Source organism: Crassostrea angulata, chromosome 2, assembly GCF_025612915.1.
Source record: "Crassostrea angulata isolate pt1a10 chromosome 2, ASM2561291v2, whole genome shotgun sequence".
In the NCBI taxonomy this organism is placed as follows: domain Eukaryota; kingdom Metazoa; phylum Mollusca; class Bivalvia; order Ostreida; family Ostreidae; genus Magallana; species Magallana angulata.
Window position 1 is genome coordinate 58,463,459 of NC_069112.1, and position 20,653 is coordinate 58,484,111.

The window sequence follows — 20,653 nt, forward strand, 5'->3', positions numbered from 1 at the left end:
GGTCGATCATTATCGATAGCACGTGGTGTGGATTTGTATGTAAACTAGTGTTTCAGAATCGGACAGAAAATACTATCGATTATCGAATTGAATCGGAAACACCATTTCGATTCATAATCGAAATTAATCGGAGATGTTCATGTTCCTGAATTTAGTTATCGCATGTACTTATTATATTCAAGCTAATAAAACTAACATAGGCATTTGCAAAATAAACTTTAATAAATTCTTGCCACAAATGTACTTGTGTTTTAAACTTCTATTATCATTTATATCAATTCAAAAACAAAGAAGTTATCCTTCAGCTTGATAGATTTTTTTTCTAGATAAATAACACAATTAGTCAATACAAGTATGTAATTTAATATAGACATTCAGCTTTTACACCATAACTGTTACATAACAGTGTTATTACTATTCAGTACATGTAGTAACTAGTAAGTTATGAACATTATGTTCAATTATTTATCAAATATGTATTGAATAAAATATACAGAACATGTACCAGATATTTAACACCACTTTTCAGTTTTCCCTTTTTCACCAATCACCAGTATAAATCCATGTTCATTTTTAAAAACACTATTGTGTTCACTTGTGATGGTCTCATTCTAGACCTCTTTTTTGTAATTAGATTTCCACACAGGCTAAATACCCTTTCACTGGGCACAGAGGAGGCAGGAATAGCCAAGTATTTTCTTGCAAGAGTAGCTAATCTAGGAAAAATAAATTCATTTTTCTGCCACCACTGTAATAATGTGGTGTCTCGATCTTCAACACATTTAGTACTTCCCAAAAATGAAGTAACCTCTTTCTCCACAGCCACTGACAATGAAACTCTATCTTCATGAACAATAAAAACATCATCGAACCAATCTTCCAAGTCTGAACATTTCATTTTTTTAGCTGAAGACACCCCATCATCTAACATTTCATCATCTGCACAGGCAACATTACCTTGCTGAACTACACATTCACTATCCAAACTAGGAAGCTTGGGAAGAACATCAGATGAAGTCCCACTATGGCCATCTGCAACTGTTTCTATATTTTCTTTTTTGATATTAAGATTTACATTTGAAACAGCCAAAGCTTTTTGAAGAAGAAGTTGATGTGCAGAAATTCTTTCTGCCTCTGACAAAAAACTGAGGTGCTTAGTATCAGGACTGAGCATGGCAGCCATAAGTGGGATTTCCTCATCCGTTATTCTTTTACATATCTCCACCTTCATTTTAGAAACAACCTTCTGAATAACACTACTAAAATTTGGATTATCAAGAATTTTCTTGATTTTCTCAAAGGTCACTAGAACCTTGCACATTGTTGGGTTAAGTTCAGCACATAAAATGCATGTGGCTTTTTGAAATGGTTCAAGTATCTGAACTAAATCTTCAACTACTGTCAATTCTTCAAAACTCAAACAACAAGCTTTTACATTGTCTAACATGTTTTTGTTAATCTTTTTATCATTAGCTACAGCCATGATGGCAGGGGTTTGTTCTAATACACGCTTCAACATGTCCAAAGAACTGTTCCACCGAGTGGGACAGTCAACAATCAGTTTGTGCCCAATCAGTTTCTCATTGTCTGAAAAAACGCTTGCCTGTTTCTCAATCAAACAATCATTCAAACTAGTTGATTTGTGAAAATGTCCAACTAATTTTCTACATTTAGATAATATTTTGTGTACTTCAGGAACTTCAAGGGCATGCTTTACAATCAAATTAATGCGATGTCCATAACAGCCTGAGCGTTCCCATCCAAGAATTTCGACAGCTTTTTTTTCATTCGCTGCATTATCTGTGACACATGTTGGGTCTGGTAGGTTCCATGTTGAAACGGTTTCTGAAAAAGAAAGAAATTTTAATCATGCGTTAAATCTAAAATCATTTTCCCTCCCCACATTTTTTAATCTTAAACAATTAACATTTTAAGATTTAAAAAAATACCTTTAAGTCCATCCGCAATCTTTTCACTGGTATGGGATCCCTGAACTTGATGTGTATGCAGGACAACTGATCGCAGCTCCCAGGCACTTGTAATGAAATGTGCAGTCACTGTGCTATAACTTTCTGTTGCACAACTACTCCAGCCATCGTGCGTTATTGCAATAGATCCACTTTTTGGTGGAAGATCCCTAGCAACTTTTTCTGCCATTTTGATTTTCTTTTCATTCATTAACTTTAAAATTCCATGTTTAGTTGGGGGTGTATATCTAGAAGAAAATTGACAATAGTTTATTTCTCCTTTTAAAACAGCAACAACATTCCATAATTTTACTGTTTTATCATTTATTATGAAATGAAAAATAATACTTTACCTGGGGTCCAATTCTTTTGCCAATGTGATGAAATGCGTATTGTAAACTGTGCTTATAGGAAGCACTTTTCCTATCATCAGTTTCAGTGTCAAATCGTCCAACTTCTTTTTTCTATCAGCATTTAAACCAATTTTAGGGATAGCACTCTGAACTCCAGTAATCTGGGGCTGAATTAATTTTTTCTCAGCTGTTTGACTTTTATTTTTGTCTGCTGAATTTAATTCGTGACCATGGTGCTTGTCAAGATGAAACTGAAGGTTGGTCGTATTTCCTGTGCAAAGGTAGACATCATATTATAAATAATCGTCTTATTGGTATTTTTTTTAATTGTCGTAAAAGCTGCTAAACAGGGGTCTTAATTTAAAGATAGAACTGCAAAGCTTCACTGACCGCGCAAAACAACAAAATATGTATAAAATGCCCACGTGCGATTCGTGGCGCGAAACTGTCATTTTTCTGTTTACCTTTATTGGCATACGATTTTTTGCAGAGTTTGCAAATGACGACAGCCATATCCAAATTTTGTTTACTTGGCGGGCCTTCCTTTTTCTTCCTAAAGCCAAAATACTTCCATACAACCGAGCGGGTTGCCCCGGGATACGGGTAAATCTGAGATTCTGTCACTGTGCCTTCCTCAACGCGTTCAGCCATTTTTACTATTAAGAGTTATCGTTCTTTTCGGAAATAAAAAAACCGTTTAAAACCGGCTCAAAACGGATTAGTTTAGTGCGAGTTAAATTTTTTGTCAACCATTCACCGACTATCGATTTTAGCTTTCAGCTATCGATTGTCGGCATCGGCAGTAGTCTAACGACGATTTTTCGATCGTCGGCGACTATCGCTGAATCACTAATGTAAACAAAAACACCATAGATAATCTTGTTCAAAGGGAATTGGATTTGATAAAATTATGTTTTATTATTATAATAAGGGACACACTGTAAATGTGCTGTATCTTCATTTTCAAATTATGAACCTGTGAAAATTGCCTAAAGACTGTATAAAGCAGAAAGAAAATAACTTGAAATTTCTTTGATTTTTGTTACCATGATGGATTATTGTATTATTAATGCATCACTTCGTATCTTACAGGAAATATACTGAGTTATGTAGATGCATGTAGTATCGAATAAGGTTTCTTATTAATCAACGATTGACCGCTAAAATATTTAGTAAATATGTTTAACTGAAGGAAAACCTTTCAATCTGTGTCAAACAGAGTTAAGTGAAAATGATGGGTTCACTTTGATGACCATATTTTTCATAAACCTCAATGGAATTTGCAATATGTGGCATGCATTTTCTCAAAATTGCAAAAGTATTTTAATTCTAAGACAAAATGTCTTTTCAGTGTAAGTTAAAAGAAGGCAAAGGTCAGTTTCAGAAAAAGTACCCGGTCAATATTTTTGTAAAATTGAGAGTTGCTGTTCTGGAAGGCTTATAAGTGTTGCAAAAATTAATGAAATTATTTCTAATACATGTAATAAATAAATGATTCTTGTTTAAATTGATATGCAATATGTAGGCCCCTAATGTTAAGAGGTTAAAGCTGACATGAATTCATAAATACGCATTATTTCCCTTTTATATCCGCCATATTAGTTGTCGATTTCTATTGTTCTGCTCATCGCTACATTCAGGAATTTCATACACCCGAACACGTCACCTTGGACAAAAAGACTTGTAAAAACACTGTCTGTGCAAAATAATACAGATACCTTGGACATCCTTTTAAAGAATAAACATTTTACTACATTTTACTACAATGTGTAGTTCATGCATTTAGAAGTCCGTGCAACGCGAATGCCTCGATCGAAACTAATATGGCGACCAAATGCTTTGATGAATTCATGTCAGCTTTAAATGGCTACACAGTAAAATTGCAAGTTAAAGACGGGAGATGAAATAACACGAAAAGTAGGTGGACATAGTAAACTATACACCGGTAAGTTTCTGACATGTGATGGTGCAACATGCACATGTTACAGAAGATCAACTCTTTGCAGGGAATAAGCTACAGGAGGTCTTTAAAGCTGAAAAATCATGAGAAAATGGACAAAATAGGAAATGTTGAAAATCTCAGAAAAACCACTATGTAGAAAATTTTACTCATCCTGACTAGGAATTTGCCTCAGAAATTGGTGATTAGCGTGATAAGGAGTGAATTAAAGGCATTTGTTCTTTTTCATCCTGCAATACCTACTTAGCTAGTTTTAAATGATTCTAAATTGGTAAATATCCCTTCATTTTACATTGAATACCATCAAAAAGCTATATAATTGTGATATAAATATAATGTAATGGTATAAAACTAGCCAGCCTACCTCGAATACAGTGAACTTTCTTACTGGACAGCGTCACACACAGATCGTCAGTAGAGCAAGATAGGCATTCATTTGGAATATGGCCAGTCTACAAGAGAACGAGGGTGTATGATTTTTGGAGGAAAGATAAGAGAGGTACCTTGTTCAGATAAGCAGGCACACTAAATCTATCGAAAAGATATGCGAGCGCTCTCGAACTCTTGCTCATCTGAGCTAGCCTCAGGTGTACATCATATACATGGCATTGATGGCTATTTGTTTATGGGAGGGTCGGATCAAGGATTTGAAGTTAGTACAATAACATGTTTTACTTATTAGTGTTGGACTTTGTGAAGTGTTCAATTAAGACTGAGTATATATGGTATATATCACTAATTTTCGAAAACACAATGAATTCAGTGAGCATCCTCGAAGTAGAGTTGTAATCTCTAATTTGTTCACTTGTTACGGGGCCCATAAGCGCACTCGTTCTTTATTTTGAATAAATTTAAGAGTTTATGAATCGGTTATAGCACTTACATATGTATTTTACTAATTTACAGGTTACCGCCTACACGCCAGAACAGGAAGCCATCACAGCTGCGGTTGTTGAATACACCAACCACAGAGTGTACATTGGGGCGTTAGAGGAGGACAAACTCACTTACTGCAAAACGCCATTGGGAAAGATTGAGAAAAACTTAAATATTACGAAAATAAATGCAAATTCTATAACGTTGAATAAGAAAGACATTCAAACATTTGGCAAAAATGAAAAACAGTTTCTTGCTTTGCCCTTCTTGTGCCCAATAAAGGACTTAAAATTAATTATTGACGATAAAAAATGTCAACTCATCATTAAGAAAGTTTTGGAGTATTGAAGGAAATCTTTACTTCTATCTTTTTCACCAAGCAGTTGTTAAAAACTTTTAAATTCAGTTTTGGGAAGACTTGCAAACTTTAAACTTGATTCATTGCTTAATTTTTACCAACCAGTTGTTAAGCCCAACCAATTTTATACTAATTTTAAACTTTTTTCTATGTCATTAACAACAAGACAAAGAATTTGATCAAATGGAACTGATCAAGTAAAAATGGAATGTGTTTTAGGACTTTTGTTAATTTATATAATCTAATATGACAATTAGCATTTCTGTATCTATTTCATTATTTGTCATTATCTCTATTTTATAAATTGTTGGTAAAAAAAAAATTTTTCTTGCTAGCGCTCTTGAGCGCTAGCAACTACGTTAGTCATTTTCACTGGAATTTGCATGCTCGACTCCATAGAAGGGGATTCTGGGTATACTGTACCACTGTAGATAAACTGTACCATTTGAATTTTGTTTTATCATCTTCACATGAAGTTTTTTGTTTTATTGTAAATGGGTGCGTTCACAATTCTTCCAATGGTACAAATATTGATTTTGCCATTGGCTGTCTTTGGTAACATTGTAAACCAATGGTGCCATTGGTTACTTCAAAACTGTGAACAGCATATTGGTAAACTAATAGCAAAATAAAAGCCAATGGCTACCAACAGTTACCAAAAGTGACCTTTGGTACCATTGGTTAATAATGATTACAAATTTAACAAAAGGTTACCAATGGCAAATATTTAGTTTTCGCCATTTTCTATAATGAATAGCTCAACAGTAGGCCTTATTGTTGCACTATTAAGGCAAAATGAAACTAGCTTGATAGCTTTGAATGATCAATTGTCATCTTTTGATATTCTTTTGCTTAAAAAGCGTTCACATGTTCCACGTGTACAACACTATGTAGAGGTTACTGTTCCACATTACACTTTAGATGACTTTAAAAGTCATTTTCGAATGTCAAGGAGTACCTACCAGACAACATGCTTGCGTTTACAACCACTACCTGAATATAATCAGACCACTGGACCAATTCCAAATGTTGAAAAAGATGTTCTGATGTTTCTATGGTTCATAGGTTTGTAACATTAAATAATTATCCTTTGCTTTACAAATTTTGTCACATAAATAAAATTGTTTATTTTTTAACAATGAATTTTTGCCTGGTGTTATCAAATGCTAACAATATTAGCATTGCAGACATGATTTTATCATTGCAGGTAACCTTGAGAGTATAAGGTCCATGTCAGACCGATTTAATGTGTCAAAGAGTACTTTTCACAAATCCATGAAAAGAACAGGATCTGCTTTAGTCAAATTAATGCCAGATATTATCAGATGGCCAAGCAATGCAGCTACAATTGATGACACAGCAAGAATGTTTAGTGAACGGTCACAGTTCCAAAATGTATTGGGTGCCATTGATGGAAGCCATATTCATATCACTGCTCCAAAACACTTCCATCAGGCTTATTTCAATCGTAAAGGGTTTTATTCGATTGTTCTGCTTGCTTCCTGTGACTCTAATTTGTCATTCAACTATGTCTGGACAGGGAATCCTGGGAGTACACATGATGCAACTGTATTAAGAAGTTCTGATTTGTTTTCAAATTGCAATGAAAAAATACCACAAGGTTATTATCTCATGGGAGATTCAGCATTTCCTCTTTTAAGGTGGCTAGTTACACCCTTTAGAGACCATGGAAATCTCAGCCGTCAACAAAAATTATTCAACAAAACTCACAGCAAATGCCGTGAAGTTATCGAACGTGCATTTGGTTTGCTAAAGTGTAGATTTAGAAGACTCTTTAGATTTGAAGTATCAGATATGACAGTTCTAGTGAACAGTGTTCTGGCAGCTTGTGTATTTCACAACATATGTTTAACTGAACATGATGAATGCAACTTAGAGGAGCCCCAAGACACTGAAAATATGCCTGTTGACAATGAAACCTTTGCAAGAGATGGACACGAGTTACCAGGAGTTCAGATGAGGCAGCAGTTAATGCAGCAGTTGCTTAAAGCTGCTTGGTCCGATTTTTTTGTTTTTACAGTATCAAAATTTTTTCCATACAAATCATTTATCTTAGAAAGTTATGGACTTTCTCCTATTTACACCAGCAGAATCAGTATCCTTTCAAAGTTAGAAATATTCAAAGTAAATAAAAATAATTTCTCTTTGGGCAAACGAAAAAACAAACCAAAATGCATCACGGGAATGTTTAGAAAAGGAAACCGCTTGGTTTCGTTCCCCGAATGATTGGGGTTATTCAACCCGCATGCTATGCATCGATTGTAAAGAAAGCAGACTTCAGAAATATTAGCGAACAAAACGTACACATGCTTATTTGTAATTTGTCTGATCATTTCGACCTTTATTTAAAGCGATGTCAAATTCGTAATACAACCATACCCGTCTCGTCGTCAGGGGTGAAATTTAACATGAGACGAAATAACGCGGTACCTTTTAATGTCGTTTGTTTTGTTAGCAAATTTTGTACGTATTTTTCTTCATTGAAATTTGGCATAATTGACGGGTAAAACTACTGCAATGTCTATTATTATACATATACTAAGCATAGCCATCGTTTAAAAGCGTGCATAAAATTTGATATAATATCGGACCAAGCAGCTTTAACATTCAATAAAATCATAAATACAAATTTGCATTTGTTAATTTATTTTAACATTTTACAAAAAAACATAACTAAACATATTAATTCAAATAATGGAAACTTAAAAAAAAACCAATATCTTTGTAATTTAAAAATAAATATATTGCTCATTTTACAACCAACAAAAAAGGGAGCACCATTGAATATCCTCAATCGAAATGCTGGACAAAAAAAAAGGGCATCAACATGTAAAATAAATTCTCCATCTTCCTATACAATTAATGTTTACAAATATACCCCTTTAACAAAAACGTAAACCATCAAAGTCCAATGTTTATCTCAGACTATCATACTAAATGACAAACAGTAAGTACAAAGGTACTGACACATTTTTCTACAGTTTCTCAATTAGTTTTTCCATGATTTTATTTTGGTTCTCATGCATTTCCTTAAATGCATTCAGGAACTTCTCATCCCTTTCCTTCAGATATTCTGTGAGCTCGTTACTACATTTCCTCTTCTTTGGGGGATCTTTCTCAGTGCATGAATTTTCTTCACTGTTATTTGTTTCCACTGTCCCTAGAGAACTCATTAGCAAAGGTGGATTAAAGCCAGGATCGTCATGTAAGAGATCATACATTTCTGACTCGTGGAGAAATGGTTTTATTCTTTTGTTTCCGGTCTTTTTTTTCTCTGCAATATAATTTCTATATGATCTTCTCAGAGAATAAAACTTCTCTCTACATTGTTCAGGACTAGGAATTTTTTTGGATTTCAGTGCTTCTTTTAATTCCTTTGCAACTCCGTTCCACATGTTCTTTGTAAAATTTTCCTTCCTTTCCTTCCGAGCTTTTAAAACTGTTAGCAGTTCTTTCGTGTCAGAAAATCTCCATTCATATCTGGATTTTTCAGTTTCACTACTATCTTCCAAATCAAAATTGGCTGGCGTGGTATCCTCCGTGTTATTTTCTTCCACTGTTTCAGGATTTTCTTCAAGTTCTATCCTCGGGTGTGTCTGGTCCTTTGAATTCAAATTGCGCAAAACAACTTCTGGAATATGTACTTTTCCATTAACAAAACAGATATAAACTGGATCTTCAGGTAAGTCACCAGGTAGCATTGACGTTAGATCTTGAGTCACCTCTTTTAGATCTGTAATTATTTAAATAAACCTTTGAGTAATAAACGCACGCAGAGTCCTATAACCATATAACACGTAGGCCTATAACTTGACTATAACATGTGCAAACAACGAGTAAGTCAAAATTTAGAGTTTCTAAAGACTTTTAAAAGCTATTTTACCTCTTTCAGCTAACATCCTCTATGAAATCATAACTCAATTGCGTTTCTTCGAACATTTCCACAATTTCAGAGTTAACATTTTAAATATCTTCACAATAAACTTCATTTTCGATTAGAAATGTATGTTATAACGTTACAGTAGGCCTATAACAGAGATGACAGATTTGCATCAATGAAATGTACGGAATTACATCTTTTACTATACTTACGATCAGATAGATATTTCACGTCCTTTCCTCTTATTAGAAATTTTGCAATTTTCTCTCTAATTTTCATTTGGAGTGGAATAATTTGCGACGAAATGTCGCACACGCTACTAGGCACGTTCGTCGCCATTTTTATCGGTGACACTAATTAACGAAAATCCCGCGTTGGTAAATCTACCGCGAATGTGGTTGGCCTGCAGAATCGGTTACCAATAAAAATTACCATTGACATACTTTGGTACCAATGTTTTGCCAATGGTAGATTTTTCTACCAATATCAACCAATGGAAGAATTGTGAACGCACCCCATGTCAAAAAGTAACAGTAGCTTAAGTCTCATAATGAAAGTTATTTTTACTATTATAATAAATAGTTAGCTTTAGGCTATATGATACAACTAAAGTACAATCAGTGGATATGGAGCATTAAGTCATAAATCATGGTAGGTGCCAGCACGATAAAGAACCCTTAGTTGTCATTGTTCCTAACTACCGAACCTATTGACCTTTTTCCGGCTTCAAGTGACATAAGAAACTTGATATTTCCTTTCTAATGTTTTTTAAGTACGTTAAGCATCTAGCCTTTAAAATATTTTTAGTTAATATGTAAACAAGAAATCACATTGACGCAAGCGTCAAATGGGCCGCAAAAATATAATTGTTGTATAAATCATAACTATACTCTGTTCCGAGTTTTTGCTTCCACCACTTTTTGCATGATATTTCAATAATAGTAAATATCTTAAATTTCTTCAAGCTCGGAAAACTACTTTGGATATGTTTTCCGAGCTTGACGGAAAGGCCTGAGAAGATACGATTTCTACAAAACAGTACCAATGGTTCTTGACAATTTTCACCTCAAAATTGAAATTACAGTAGATGCATAATGATTAAGGCACAGTCAATGATCTATGCCATTGCTGATATGATTCAGACCCACTCCAGCACAATGCCGGTTCACCACTGTGCATTCGATCCTATTTTTAATTCATCGCTTCAGAAATTTAAACCTACGTTTTAGAAATCTGTTTCTGTGTTTTACGATGGCTTCAGCGCTAGCTCACCACTTTCATTACGTGGATTCAAGAACAAGCTAGCTTTTCTCAACTAAGAAAAGTTTGGTTAAGTCGTGCATATATTAGTCGGTCAGTTAAGAACATGTGAATGTCAATTAAACAGGTTACAAATCAGATGATACCATGAACGAGAAGCCTTTTCAACAAATGAGCACTAGTAAGTATTTCATTAAATACATGTAGATCACTTAATCGTTAAGTTTTTTTTTTTTGGATTCGCCACCCAATACTAAGATTGACAGCTATATATGACGTAACAAACACACGAGAACATAAAAAGGTATCTAATGAATTTTTTCAGTAAATGTACAGATTTTCATTAAAAAAATGTTTTAAAGAGTTAAATTGTTCTGTCTGACATCGCCATTAACTCTTAAATGTCGTTGTAACGTCGATACGAATATGGTCGATGGATTCGGCGGATATTGAGTTCAATCGTTTCTGCGAATTTCAAGGACAATTTCAAATTCATCAAACTAAAATAATATTATCAATGACCGTAATTGCAAAACCAACAGTCTTCTTTAAAAAAAAGTATAAAAAAAAACGACTTAAGATATTTAAATACAAATCAAACACATAAAGTAACTCCATCAGACATAAATGTAAAACGAACATATATCAACATGAAACAAGCTGAGGCACAAGTAAACGCAAGATGGCGTTTTATTGGGGGGAAGCAATATGCGTCATCGGTTATTCAGTTCTACGTACGAAAGCGCAAAAGCCTCGGATTAGCCGATCATTTTGTTAAGTATATCACAGATGCATACTAATTTCTAAGGTTAAATGATGAAAATAAATTAGGCCAAGATGATGGACAACATAGGTCTACTCGTATATACTCCTAGGTCTACTCGTATATACTCCGGACTGACTGGACGTCCGTCACGGACCATCTTTTATCACTGTTAGGTATGTAGTATATTACATATGTTTGAATTGAAAGCAATGCTTAAATGTTTGATTTATTTGGTTATTTGAAAATTAATGGCATACGTTTTTTTTTTAGTTTTGTTAAATTAACCTGTTTTTATTCTGTACAAATTCATATTATACAGGTAAATGTTACTCCCTACTTTGGCCGCGTCCTACATGTCTCGTACCAGAACCCATAGGTTTTTTTTTGTAATGGCCCTTTTAGAGTCTACTTTTCTGATTTCTAGTTTTTTGAACTTGCCTCCTTCATTCTTTCGTCGCCGGACGTCACGGCGCAACAAAAAGTACAAACAGAATGGAGTTAACTCAGGAAAAAGCCGACACAAGCTGTGAAAATGCTCAGTGGTACCCAAAAAAGTCAACAATTATTTGCAAGTTTGCGTTAAACTGTAATAAATTTTGTGGGAGTGGTGGTAATTGTATTTTAAATAAAATCAGTCCGAAAAAGAGTAGAATATCTGTAAATATTTGGTCTTGGGGGAGCTCTATGATGAGTCAAGTTTTTTTTATGTAGGTTTAAGAAAAAATGTCCACTGCAAAAAGGGGGATGAACTGAAGTTACAATCACTTTAAATAAGGAGATACAGTGCAATGAATATGGTCATAAAATAAGTATTCTCAAACGACGTTCAGGGTTATCTTTACTGTAAACTTAGAGATACACGGTTAGAAAATAAAAACTTTGAAGATCTAACTAATGATTCTCGAACAAATGTGTGCAAATAAGATGTTATGTGGTTCAGTACCATTTTAAATTGTAAGAAGAAAGGCACAAGAGACTAAGCGTGATATAAACTGTGTGTGTTTGATCTTGACGTCATTTTTGGAATGTAACCGTGCGCCGTCGTGACAAAACATGTTATTTTTAAAAGGGGGTAACAAAAATACCGTTTCATGAAATGGACTAAAACTTTGCATATCAATAACATAAGTGTTGGTGCACAAATTAATCTGTTTAGTTTGACTTAGATGAAAAATATATGATAGACAGCCACATTGACTTCGTATTTTTTGATTGACCCTCGTATATATGTAAAGTGCACACAAAACATAGTCCTTTGATGGGGGTTATTCTTTATCTTCCGTTTTCGCAGTAACCATGGACGCATGTTGTTTAATTACTGTGTACGGCTGTGGATTGTACGGAGTTGATAATTTATCCGTTTTCTGTTGTTTGACCAGGACTTGATCTCCTATCTTTATTTTATGTTGTGTTGCCTTTCGTTTTCCATCAGCATATTGTTTCATTTGTTCTTTTCGTTTCCAGTCATTGTCTTGGATTACTGTCTTATTCACTGCTGGCGGGGTGATCTCTGGAACACGAGTTTTTAATTTTCGTCCTAGCAGCAATTCTGTTGGAGTCGCATTGGTAGTCGAATGAGGCGTGGCTCTATAATTTCCAAGGAAGTTGTAAAGTTCTTGTTTGCAGCTCCGATGTTCGCTATGTGCTGCTCTTATTGCCTTTCCTATGGTCTTCATAAATCTCTCTGCTTCTCCGTTCGCTTGAGGCCACAGTGGGGTTATTTTTCGATGTTTGAATCCTAAATGGTTAGCAAATTCTCTAAATTCGGATCCATTGAACGGTGGGTCGTTGTCGGTTTTAACGACGTCTGGGATTCCAAAAAAGCAAATACGCTATCGAATTTTGATAACACTGCTTTTGCCGAGATTTTCGACAGAATTTCTATGACAGAATATCTTGAGTAATCGTCGATCACAACCATCAGGTACGATCCATTCGGAAATGGTCCACAGAAGTCCATACTCACTTCTGACCATGGTCGTGTTGGTAGCGGTGACATTTTCAGTGGCTCGCAATGCCTTCCAGGAACAGATGCTTAGCACGGGATACATCGCTTACAAAATTCTTCAACCTTTTTGTCTATGTTGACAAACCAAACCTTTTCGCGGCGGAGTTGTTTTGTTCTCACGATTCCCTGTTGACCGTCATGCGCTAATTGTATTACGGAATGTTGCTATGTTTCTGGGATGATGATCCTGTTTTCGACCAGTAGGACACAATCGTTCCAATCTTGATAAATGGTTATCTCGTTTTTTCTGCGTATTAAAGTGTCAATTACTTTGTCTTTTAATAAACATGGTGACATTTGTTCTTTTAATTTTTGATCGCATCAATAACATGTTGAAGTGCCGAATCCTTACGTGTTTCTTCGCCGATTTTCTCTAAAGTGAGTGCTTTTGGGACTACATTTTCTGTAACGTAGTTTACATACTCTTCTGCAATGCTTGATAGTTCTGGTGTCGATCATTTACATGGATATCTCTACATGTAATCTGCTGCATTTGATTTCCCCGGTTTATACTGAACTGTAAAGCTGTAGACAAGCTGAAACTTCCTAACTACTATTTTCTCAAAAGAAACATTTTTGGGGCTGACGGTTTTAGTACTCAAACTTTAATATATCAAAAAATTAAAAACGTGATAAAAAGCCTTTAATCAACATTATCAGAAAAGTAACAACAAGGGCACCGCAAAGCAGAGCATCTCCTTGCGACACGACTTGTTGTAAAGGAAAATGCATTATTTAGGAAAATACATGTAAATTTATCAAATCAAAATAAATGACAAGTATTTCTTAAAACCACTTTGAATTCATAAGATCTATTTTATTCCAATTTCCAAGCTTCGTGGTGTATATTGGGGGGGGGGGGGGGGGGGGGGGGTTACATTCACGTGGATGCACAGTTTTCTTATTCCTAGCAGAAACTCAGCACATATGCTTTAAAGTTTGATAATTTAGTTTCAGTTTCTGATTTAATGACATTCATTTGTATATAAGCATACATAAACGAACGATCCGTTTACATTATGAAACGTAGCCGAAGAGCAAGCGATCTTTACAGCTGCTGTAGTCTGCTCTGATGGACAATTCTAGTTGCTTGTCGTATGTCAACCCATAGTAGTAGATATGCAACTATTAATAATATGAACCAATTTTCGCGTGTTAAATGTGCAATATCTGTCAAAGTCTTCTCTGAATTTTGGACTAGTTATACTGTAGTTACTCTGAAAGCAGAGTCCTGGCTGTAGGCAGGCAAATCCCCAATGTTACTATAAATAGCACAACTTCAAAAGTAAACAAAAAACCAAACAAAGTCAAAGCTTCCGCTTTACCAAATAGTTACACAAAGAGCCCCGTTTTGTCAAAAGAGTTTGCATTTTGTTTCTTTTTTTATAATTTCGAGAGCATTGTCTATCTTTTTTAGTTTTCTATAATAATAACGTGTTTTAAAAACAAGACTATGCATTTTGGACACATACAAAGCACATGAATTTCCATAAACTACTTTCCTGTGCGTTAAAGAAATGGGGATTGAATATATAACGGTTGTTGCAAAATTCAAGGCAGAAAATGTTGAACTTTTTTCTACTAGACATACATATTTTTGTTTTTAGCCGCTAACAAAAATTGATCGCTCTCTGATGCTTTTTTAAAAGGCATAAAACATATTTCTATATGCAAATTTACTTTAAGTTCATAAAGAAAGGCATATTATAAATTCTGTTAAAAAAAAACCTATCACGCAGAAACGTAGTGACAATATTTAAGTGTATATCAAATAACGGACCGCCTTCTGGCGGCCCGTAATAAAAGCATCTTCACTTTGGCATAGATAAGTGGCATTCTCCAAAAGTGAAAGTTTTTCTCTACATTGGACTGCCAATGCTTTTAGAGACTTTGGACCTCTCTTAGCTCAAGGAAGGTCAATGAGTTGCCTTCTGGCGGCCCGTAATAAAAGCATCTTCACTTTGGCATAGATAAGTGACATTCTCCAAAAGTGAAAGTTTTTCTCTACATTGGACTGCCAATGCTTTTAGAGACTTTGGACCTCTATTAGCTCAAGGAAGGTCAATGAGCATCGGAATCACAAAAGTGTGTTGCATCAAAGCTGTCATTTTCCACTTCCTCTTCCTCAAGTGCCTCGGATGGAATAGGTATCGGAATGCCAATCACATGGGAGTCAATGTTAAAATATGGGGAGGATAGGTACTCAAGTGGTAAATCTTCCCATGAAAATTCTGTGTGCTGTATGACAGCAAAACCGTGCTTGCAGGGGAGTAATGTCCACATCCATGCATGACAACCACAGCTTGGCATCCCATTTCCATTGTCCATTTTGACCTGGTAACCTGTTCTTTGTCCAGGCTCAGATTGACTTTTTATCTTTCATAATTAAATTATTTTCCTTAAACTGGAAAGTACAATCTTCCTTCTTCAATTTTTATGTTAAAACAAGATATTTTAAAGTTTTGCACGGAACTGAACACATGAGGGTTATACATAGTAAGAAATCTTTCATTTACATGTGTATATATTCAACAAATACAAACGTGCTATACCTGCTAAATTTATAAAATTATATTAACTTTAAATTAGCAATAAAATCTATTTTGCTAGCAAAATTGTTATAACCACACCTGTTTTATGATTTCTGCTACTAATTTCAGTAATTAACAACATGCTTGAATGTCTATATAGAGTTTACACTGCAATGCACATTTCTGTAAATATGGGTTTACTGGAGTTAACTTGTATGTTCTGTTGTCCCGAGATTTGCACTGATGGTGTCTGCTAATTCCATTTTTGACATGCGGTGTTTTACGAAGCTTGGAGGTCTGTTCTTCAAAAACTCTGTACATCTGTTACGTAGGATCATCCAAACGTATCTGTAGCTGTGGCATTATCCTTATATACCTAAATAAAATATATTCACAACACATTTTTATTTAAGTTCGTAATATGAGCTGTATTATTTAGAATTTGATGTTGCTGCAAAAACCTGCTAATATGATAAGTCTGCATATAACTTACACTTTCACGTTAAATAAGATTTGATAAAAACATTATTTTTTGTCAAAAGAAATATTTCTCTTCTAAGAAATAAATAGCAAATCGATTTTTGTACAGGACAACAATAATTCAATTTTGCTCTAAATAAGGCTTCTTATCGGCATTTTCCACAACAATATGGATAACAGAAATTTAAAAACCATTATATTTTTGTCATTTTAGTAGAAAATACATTTTAGCAACAACAACAAAACACAGAAACCCTGAAAAATGCAGCTCACATTGCTTTAAAAAATAAGATATTTCAATGTTTGGTCTTTTGAATTACATGTTTATTTCTGAATAATTTCCACGCAAAATATTTTCATTTCGCGAGGGGATGCTCCGCTTTGCGGTGCCCTTGTATTTAGCATCAATTGATGCGTTGCTCTCACTGCATGGCAACAGTACAGGAGCTGTGTCGTCACGGACGCTTGGGGCAGCAGGTAAAGACAATCCAAATTGATCAGCATATCTATTTATGAACAATACAACAGCTTCGACAACACAAAATTGGTGACCGTGATAAAAACGGACCGGTGACAGCTGTCACTAAAGCTTCCAGTGGTCCGTTTCGGTCTTCGTAGAATTGGCATTGTCAAACAAAAGTGAACTGTAATTCTTTTAATTTCCTCGTCTTCCTTGTTCTTGTTTGCTGGTTCTTGTCTTTTACTGAGACATTCCTCTGATACTTGTGCAGTTTCCACTAATGCATTATTCTCATTGTTGATGTAGTTCGTTGGTTGTCAGAAGTGTTCCGAATAAATTTTTGCAAGACTGTTTTTCCTTAAAGTAGTCCGAGTATCGCACCACGTCATAATACGGATTTTACAATATTGGTTCGACTTTTATACAGCGTTTTTGATACCCGGTATTGATTTTGCTCTACATCGCTGTTGTAAACAATGGCAATAATAAGCAATTAGAACGGTAATATATGCATTCTATGAGAGATAGAAATGATTAATGTTGAGAAACTCGATTCTGTTAAAGTAAAGTGAAAAACGAAGTTTCTGATTAACCAGGATCTCAGGTATGCTCTATCTTCTTTGTTTTGACCCCCCCCCCCCCCCCGAATTTTTCTTTTACTAAAACCGGTTTAAATTTAGAGACAGAAGCTATTTCGAATTTAATCAATCGTCAATTAATTAATGTTTAAATGATATCAAACATTGTTGACAGATCTAGGCAGAAAACTGTAGCAAAATGTGACTTTTACGGATTTTTTCGTCAGGGTCTACTTGGTTTAGAGCTTATAGCGTGAAAAGTAATCCGTCAACATATAATTTATTTTACCAAATCTTTTTTCTAAGATGTCAATTTATAGAATAAACACCATGAATTTAAGTTTCAGTCCATAAAATAGTAAAAAATTATCAAACGCGACACTAGCATTGCATTTTTTGTATTCTATTTTGATACATCAGGTCCATAAAGCGTACTTACTTACAAAAATTTGCGCAAAATTATTGATGAGTTATGGCTTAAATAAATATTTATACTCTATTTTGTATCTTCAGTTCTTATTTTCCCAAAATTGGTAATTTTTTTTATGAAAAACGGACGTCAGGCAAATTTAATAATTGTCAATTATTTTCGCAAGGGGGTACACCCGTCTGAGAGGTGATGACAAACAAACTAGCATGTAAACATACATATTTTCTTTTGTATATGTATTGCTAGAATGTATATTTATCATTTAAAGCTAAGCTTTTAATGATTGAGCCCATTTAGTGCCGAGTATACGACTACCTTAAGTGCTAACACTTTCCAAGTTAAATCCTGCATCTGATTTTTCCTCTCCTGCTGTTCCTTTTTTCAGGCATTTTTTTCAATATCAAATTCAGAGTACCTGTGTGTGCAATCAGAATGGTATTTAACAACTTCAAATGACAAGGAAAGCATTTTTATGAGTTTCATTTTTATTGAAAGAACACCGGCAGAACATATCAAAAAGCCTAGATTTTAATTTGTAATAAAAGAATTGTTGTATAAAGCGTTGAAATAAATCGTACGTATAATATTATTCAATTTGGTAAGATTTTTATACCTCAAAGTTTTTGGGAGTGACTGTAATCAACTCTCCTATGCATTTACTTGGGCAAACCGAAAGTGAAACAGCACAAATCAACACCGCTGACAACTTTTAGTTCTAATCAATAAATTCGATGTAATGAGGTCTGAAGCATTGTTCTTCAAGGAAACTCATCTATAGATACCTTGTAAATGGTCAGATTTTAAATGGTACGAACATTTGGATATTTTTGGAAGTCGTACACTTTATGAATTCCTGCGCCAGAGTTCAATATAGTCTTGTTCAACAAGACGCTCGGCTGTCTCCGTAAATCTCCGACAAGCATAGGGTCTCTCTTGCTTGTCGCAGATTAACGAATACAGCTGAGAATCATGTTGAACGAGAGTAGAGTTCAATTTTACTGGGATCCATACAATTTCTCATAACTATTTCGATTACTAATAAATAGTTTGATGGAATAAGTCTTTTACTATTACACAACCTGATTGATATTGGGTTTTCACGAAATTCCTGTAGGATTCAGGGTAAAAAAAATGTGCCTATTTCAAATACCTATAGGAATTTACTTGCCACGCAAAATAACATATTGTTGATTTTAAAATAAATAGCAATCGATAAAATCAACTCCCGTCAGTACTTTGATTAATAATTCATTTGACTTTTTTAGTATCCACATCTGCCTCAAACCGCTTCTGGGGTATATTTTTGTACAGTAATCATGAAGTTTCTCATTCACTAATGTAAACTCTTCGTAAGGTGTAAAGAGAGAAGTTTGGTGGACATTTTCTGAAACCTGTTGTATAAATATGAATCAAGTACAAATAAGGTAAATCAAATTCATTTTTGAAGAAAACAACCGAGTTTAAGGGTTTTTGTCAGACAGAAAAGAAACTTGGATTTCCACCCCCTCCTATATTCTTACTACATACATGTAGGTGGATGGTAGGAGCGGATTTTTGGCAGATGTCACTTTCAAGAAATGAAAGAATGGTTCATGATTATTCATTAATGAATAAAAATAAAATAATAATAATAAATAATTAAATTAACTTTTTTACACTGACACTTTTTTTTTGCATAAGAAGATACATGTAGGTGAATAAGGCTTGTAAAATGCCCATATGAGGAATGATGTAGTAGAACTCGCTGTTGTTGAACATTGTATGGACAAAAGGTGGTGCTTGACATAAAGTTCTTCCACGTTCAACTTCGGCTGGCCTGCGTAGTTGTGTTCACTCACTTCTTGAATTTCTTGCTCATTTTCTTTATTGTATTCCGTAGAAAGGAACAATTTCTTGCCATTTTTTCTGGTAGACAATGAAGAAGTATGTTTTATTTTGGTGTCCTTTGCTGTAACTTATTTCAGTTTCTCTTTCTATCGATTGGTGCCCGTCCACATAAGGCTGTTGAAATCTCTTTAAAGTACGAGTGTCTACTTCACTAGTATGAGGAACATCTGATGAACAATCTGATTGTACTTCATTACACTCTTGAATCATCACGTCTTCTTTTTCTTGGTGCAGAGTATCTTCATCCACTTCTAGATTCAGGATATATTCATCGTCTTCATCATTTTCTAGATTCAGGGTATATTCTTCATTCATATAGTTTTCGTTCCGAGACTGAACTTGGTCCATTGTTTCTAGGTGAATAGGGATTGTCTAAACATTCTTCAAAGTCATTTTTATTTTCGTCACAAGTATCTGAATATAGATCATTGGTAACAGAAACAAATACTGGATCTTTATAATGACGGCAATAAGCCGTTTTTAATTTTGAGTTAATGCATATTTTCTTCCAAAAGTTCTTCCACAGGTTGTTACAGGGTATTGATGATGGAATCTTCCATGTCCATGAATTTCACAGTTATGACGATAAAGATTTTTTCTATGTTTAAATTTCCTATTACTTATTATTATTGAATCGGAATAAAGAAAATTAGAATAAATAATTTCAAAGTTATGTTTTAACACTAACTTTGTTCAATATAGTTATTAATTTCAACATTAAAGTAAATTTTGAACATATTTTGTATTGTGTAACTATATATTCCAACTCTTACTGTTTGTCATTGTGTACATCTGCCATGCTGACGTATTTAACTGCAGAGAGTATTTTTAAAAAGTG

General features: G+C 34.4%; 3 protein-coding genes across 3 annotated transcripts; all 3 read right to left on the bottom strand.

Moving 5' to 3' along the window:
- Positions 1–194: 194 nt before the first annotated feature.
- Positions 195–3,136, bottom strand: LOC128173681 (E3 SUMO-protein ligase ZBED1-like). The gene is made up of 4 exons (XM_052839353.1): positions 2,785–3,136; positions 2,321–2,591; positions 1,950–2,215; positions 195–1,845 (listed from the first exon to the last, which is right to left on the bottom strand). Exons 1-4 carry the CDS (start codon positions 2,969–2,971, stop codon positions 548–550), a joined length of 2,022 nt encoding a protein of 673 aa, XP_052695313.1. The 5' UTR covers positions 2,972–3,136; the 3' UTR covers positions 195–547.
- A 5,034-nt stretch (positions 3,137–8,170) lies between these two features.
- On the bottom strand, positions 8,171–9,934 carry LOC128173694 (uncharacterized). Its single transcript, XM_052839367.1, has 2 exons — positions 9,628–9,934; positions 8,171–9,268 (listed from the first exon to the last, which is right to left on the bottom strand). The coding sequence occupies exons 1-2, from the start codon at positions 9,752–9,754 to the stop codon at positions 8,511–8,513; spliced, it is 885 nt and encodes a 294-aa protein (XP_052695327.1). The 5' UTR covers positions 9,755–9,934; the 3' UTR covers positions 8,171–8,510.
- Positions 9,935–12,706: 2,772 nt separating this feature from the next.
- LOC128174572 (uncharacterized protein K02A2.6-like) lies at positions 12,707–13,492 on the bottom strand. The gene is made up of 2 exons (XM_052840091.1): positions 13,408–13,492; positions 12,707–13,248 (listed from the first exon to the last, which is right to left on the bottom strand). Exons 1-2 carry the CDS (start codon positions 13,490–13,492, stop codon positions 12,707–12,709), a joined length of 627 nt encoding a protein of 208 aa, XP_052696051.1.
- Between the last annotated feature and the right edge of the window lie 7,161 nt (positions 13,493–20,653).

Coding starts and splice junctions, on each gene's coding strand:
- LOC128173681 (XM_052839353.1), bottom strand. CDS start 2,971: ATGGCTGAACGCGTTGAGGAAGGCACAGTGACAGAATCTCAGATTTAC. Junction 2,216..2,320: donor GCAAAAGAATTGGACCCCAG/GTAAAGTATTAT, acceptor ATTTTCTTCTAG/ATATACACCCCCAACTAAAC. Junction 1,846..1,949: donor GATTGCGGATGGACTTAAAG/GTATTTTTTTAA, acceptor TTTCTTTTTCAG/AAACCGTTTCAACATGGAAC.
- LOC128173694 (XM_052839367.1), bottom strand. CDS start 9,754: ATGGCGACGAACGTGCCTAGTAGCGTGTGCGACATTTCGTCGCAAATT. Junction 9,269..9,627: donor CGTGAAATATCTATCTGATC/GTAAGTATAGTA, acceptor AAATAATTACAG/ATCTAAAAGAGGTGACTCAA.
- LOC128174572 (XM_052840091.1), bottom strand. CDS start 13,492: ATGTATCCCGTGCTAAGCATCTGTTCCTGGAAGGCATTGCGAGCCACT. Junction 13,249..13,407: donor CAACACGACCATGGTCAGAA/GTGAGTATGGAC, acceptor TTGGAATCCCAG/ACGTCGTTAAAACCGACAAC.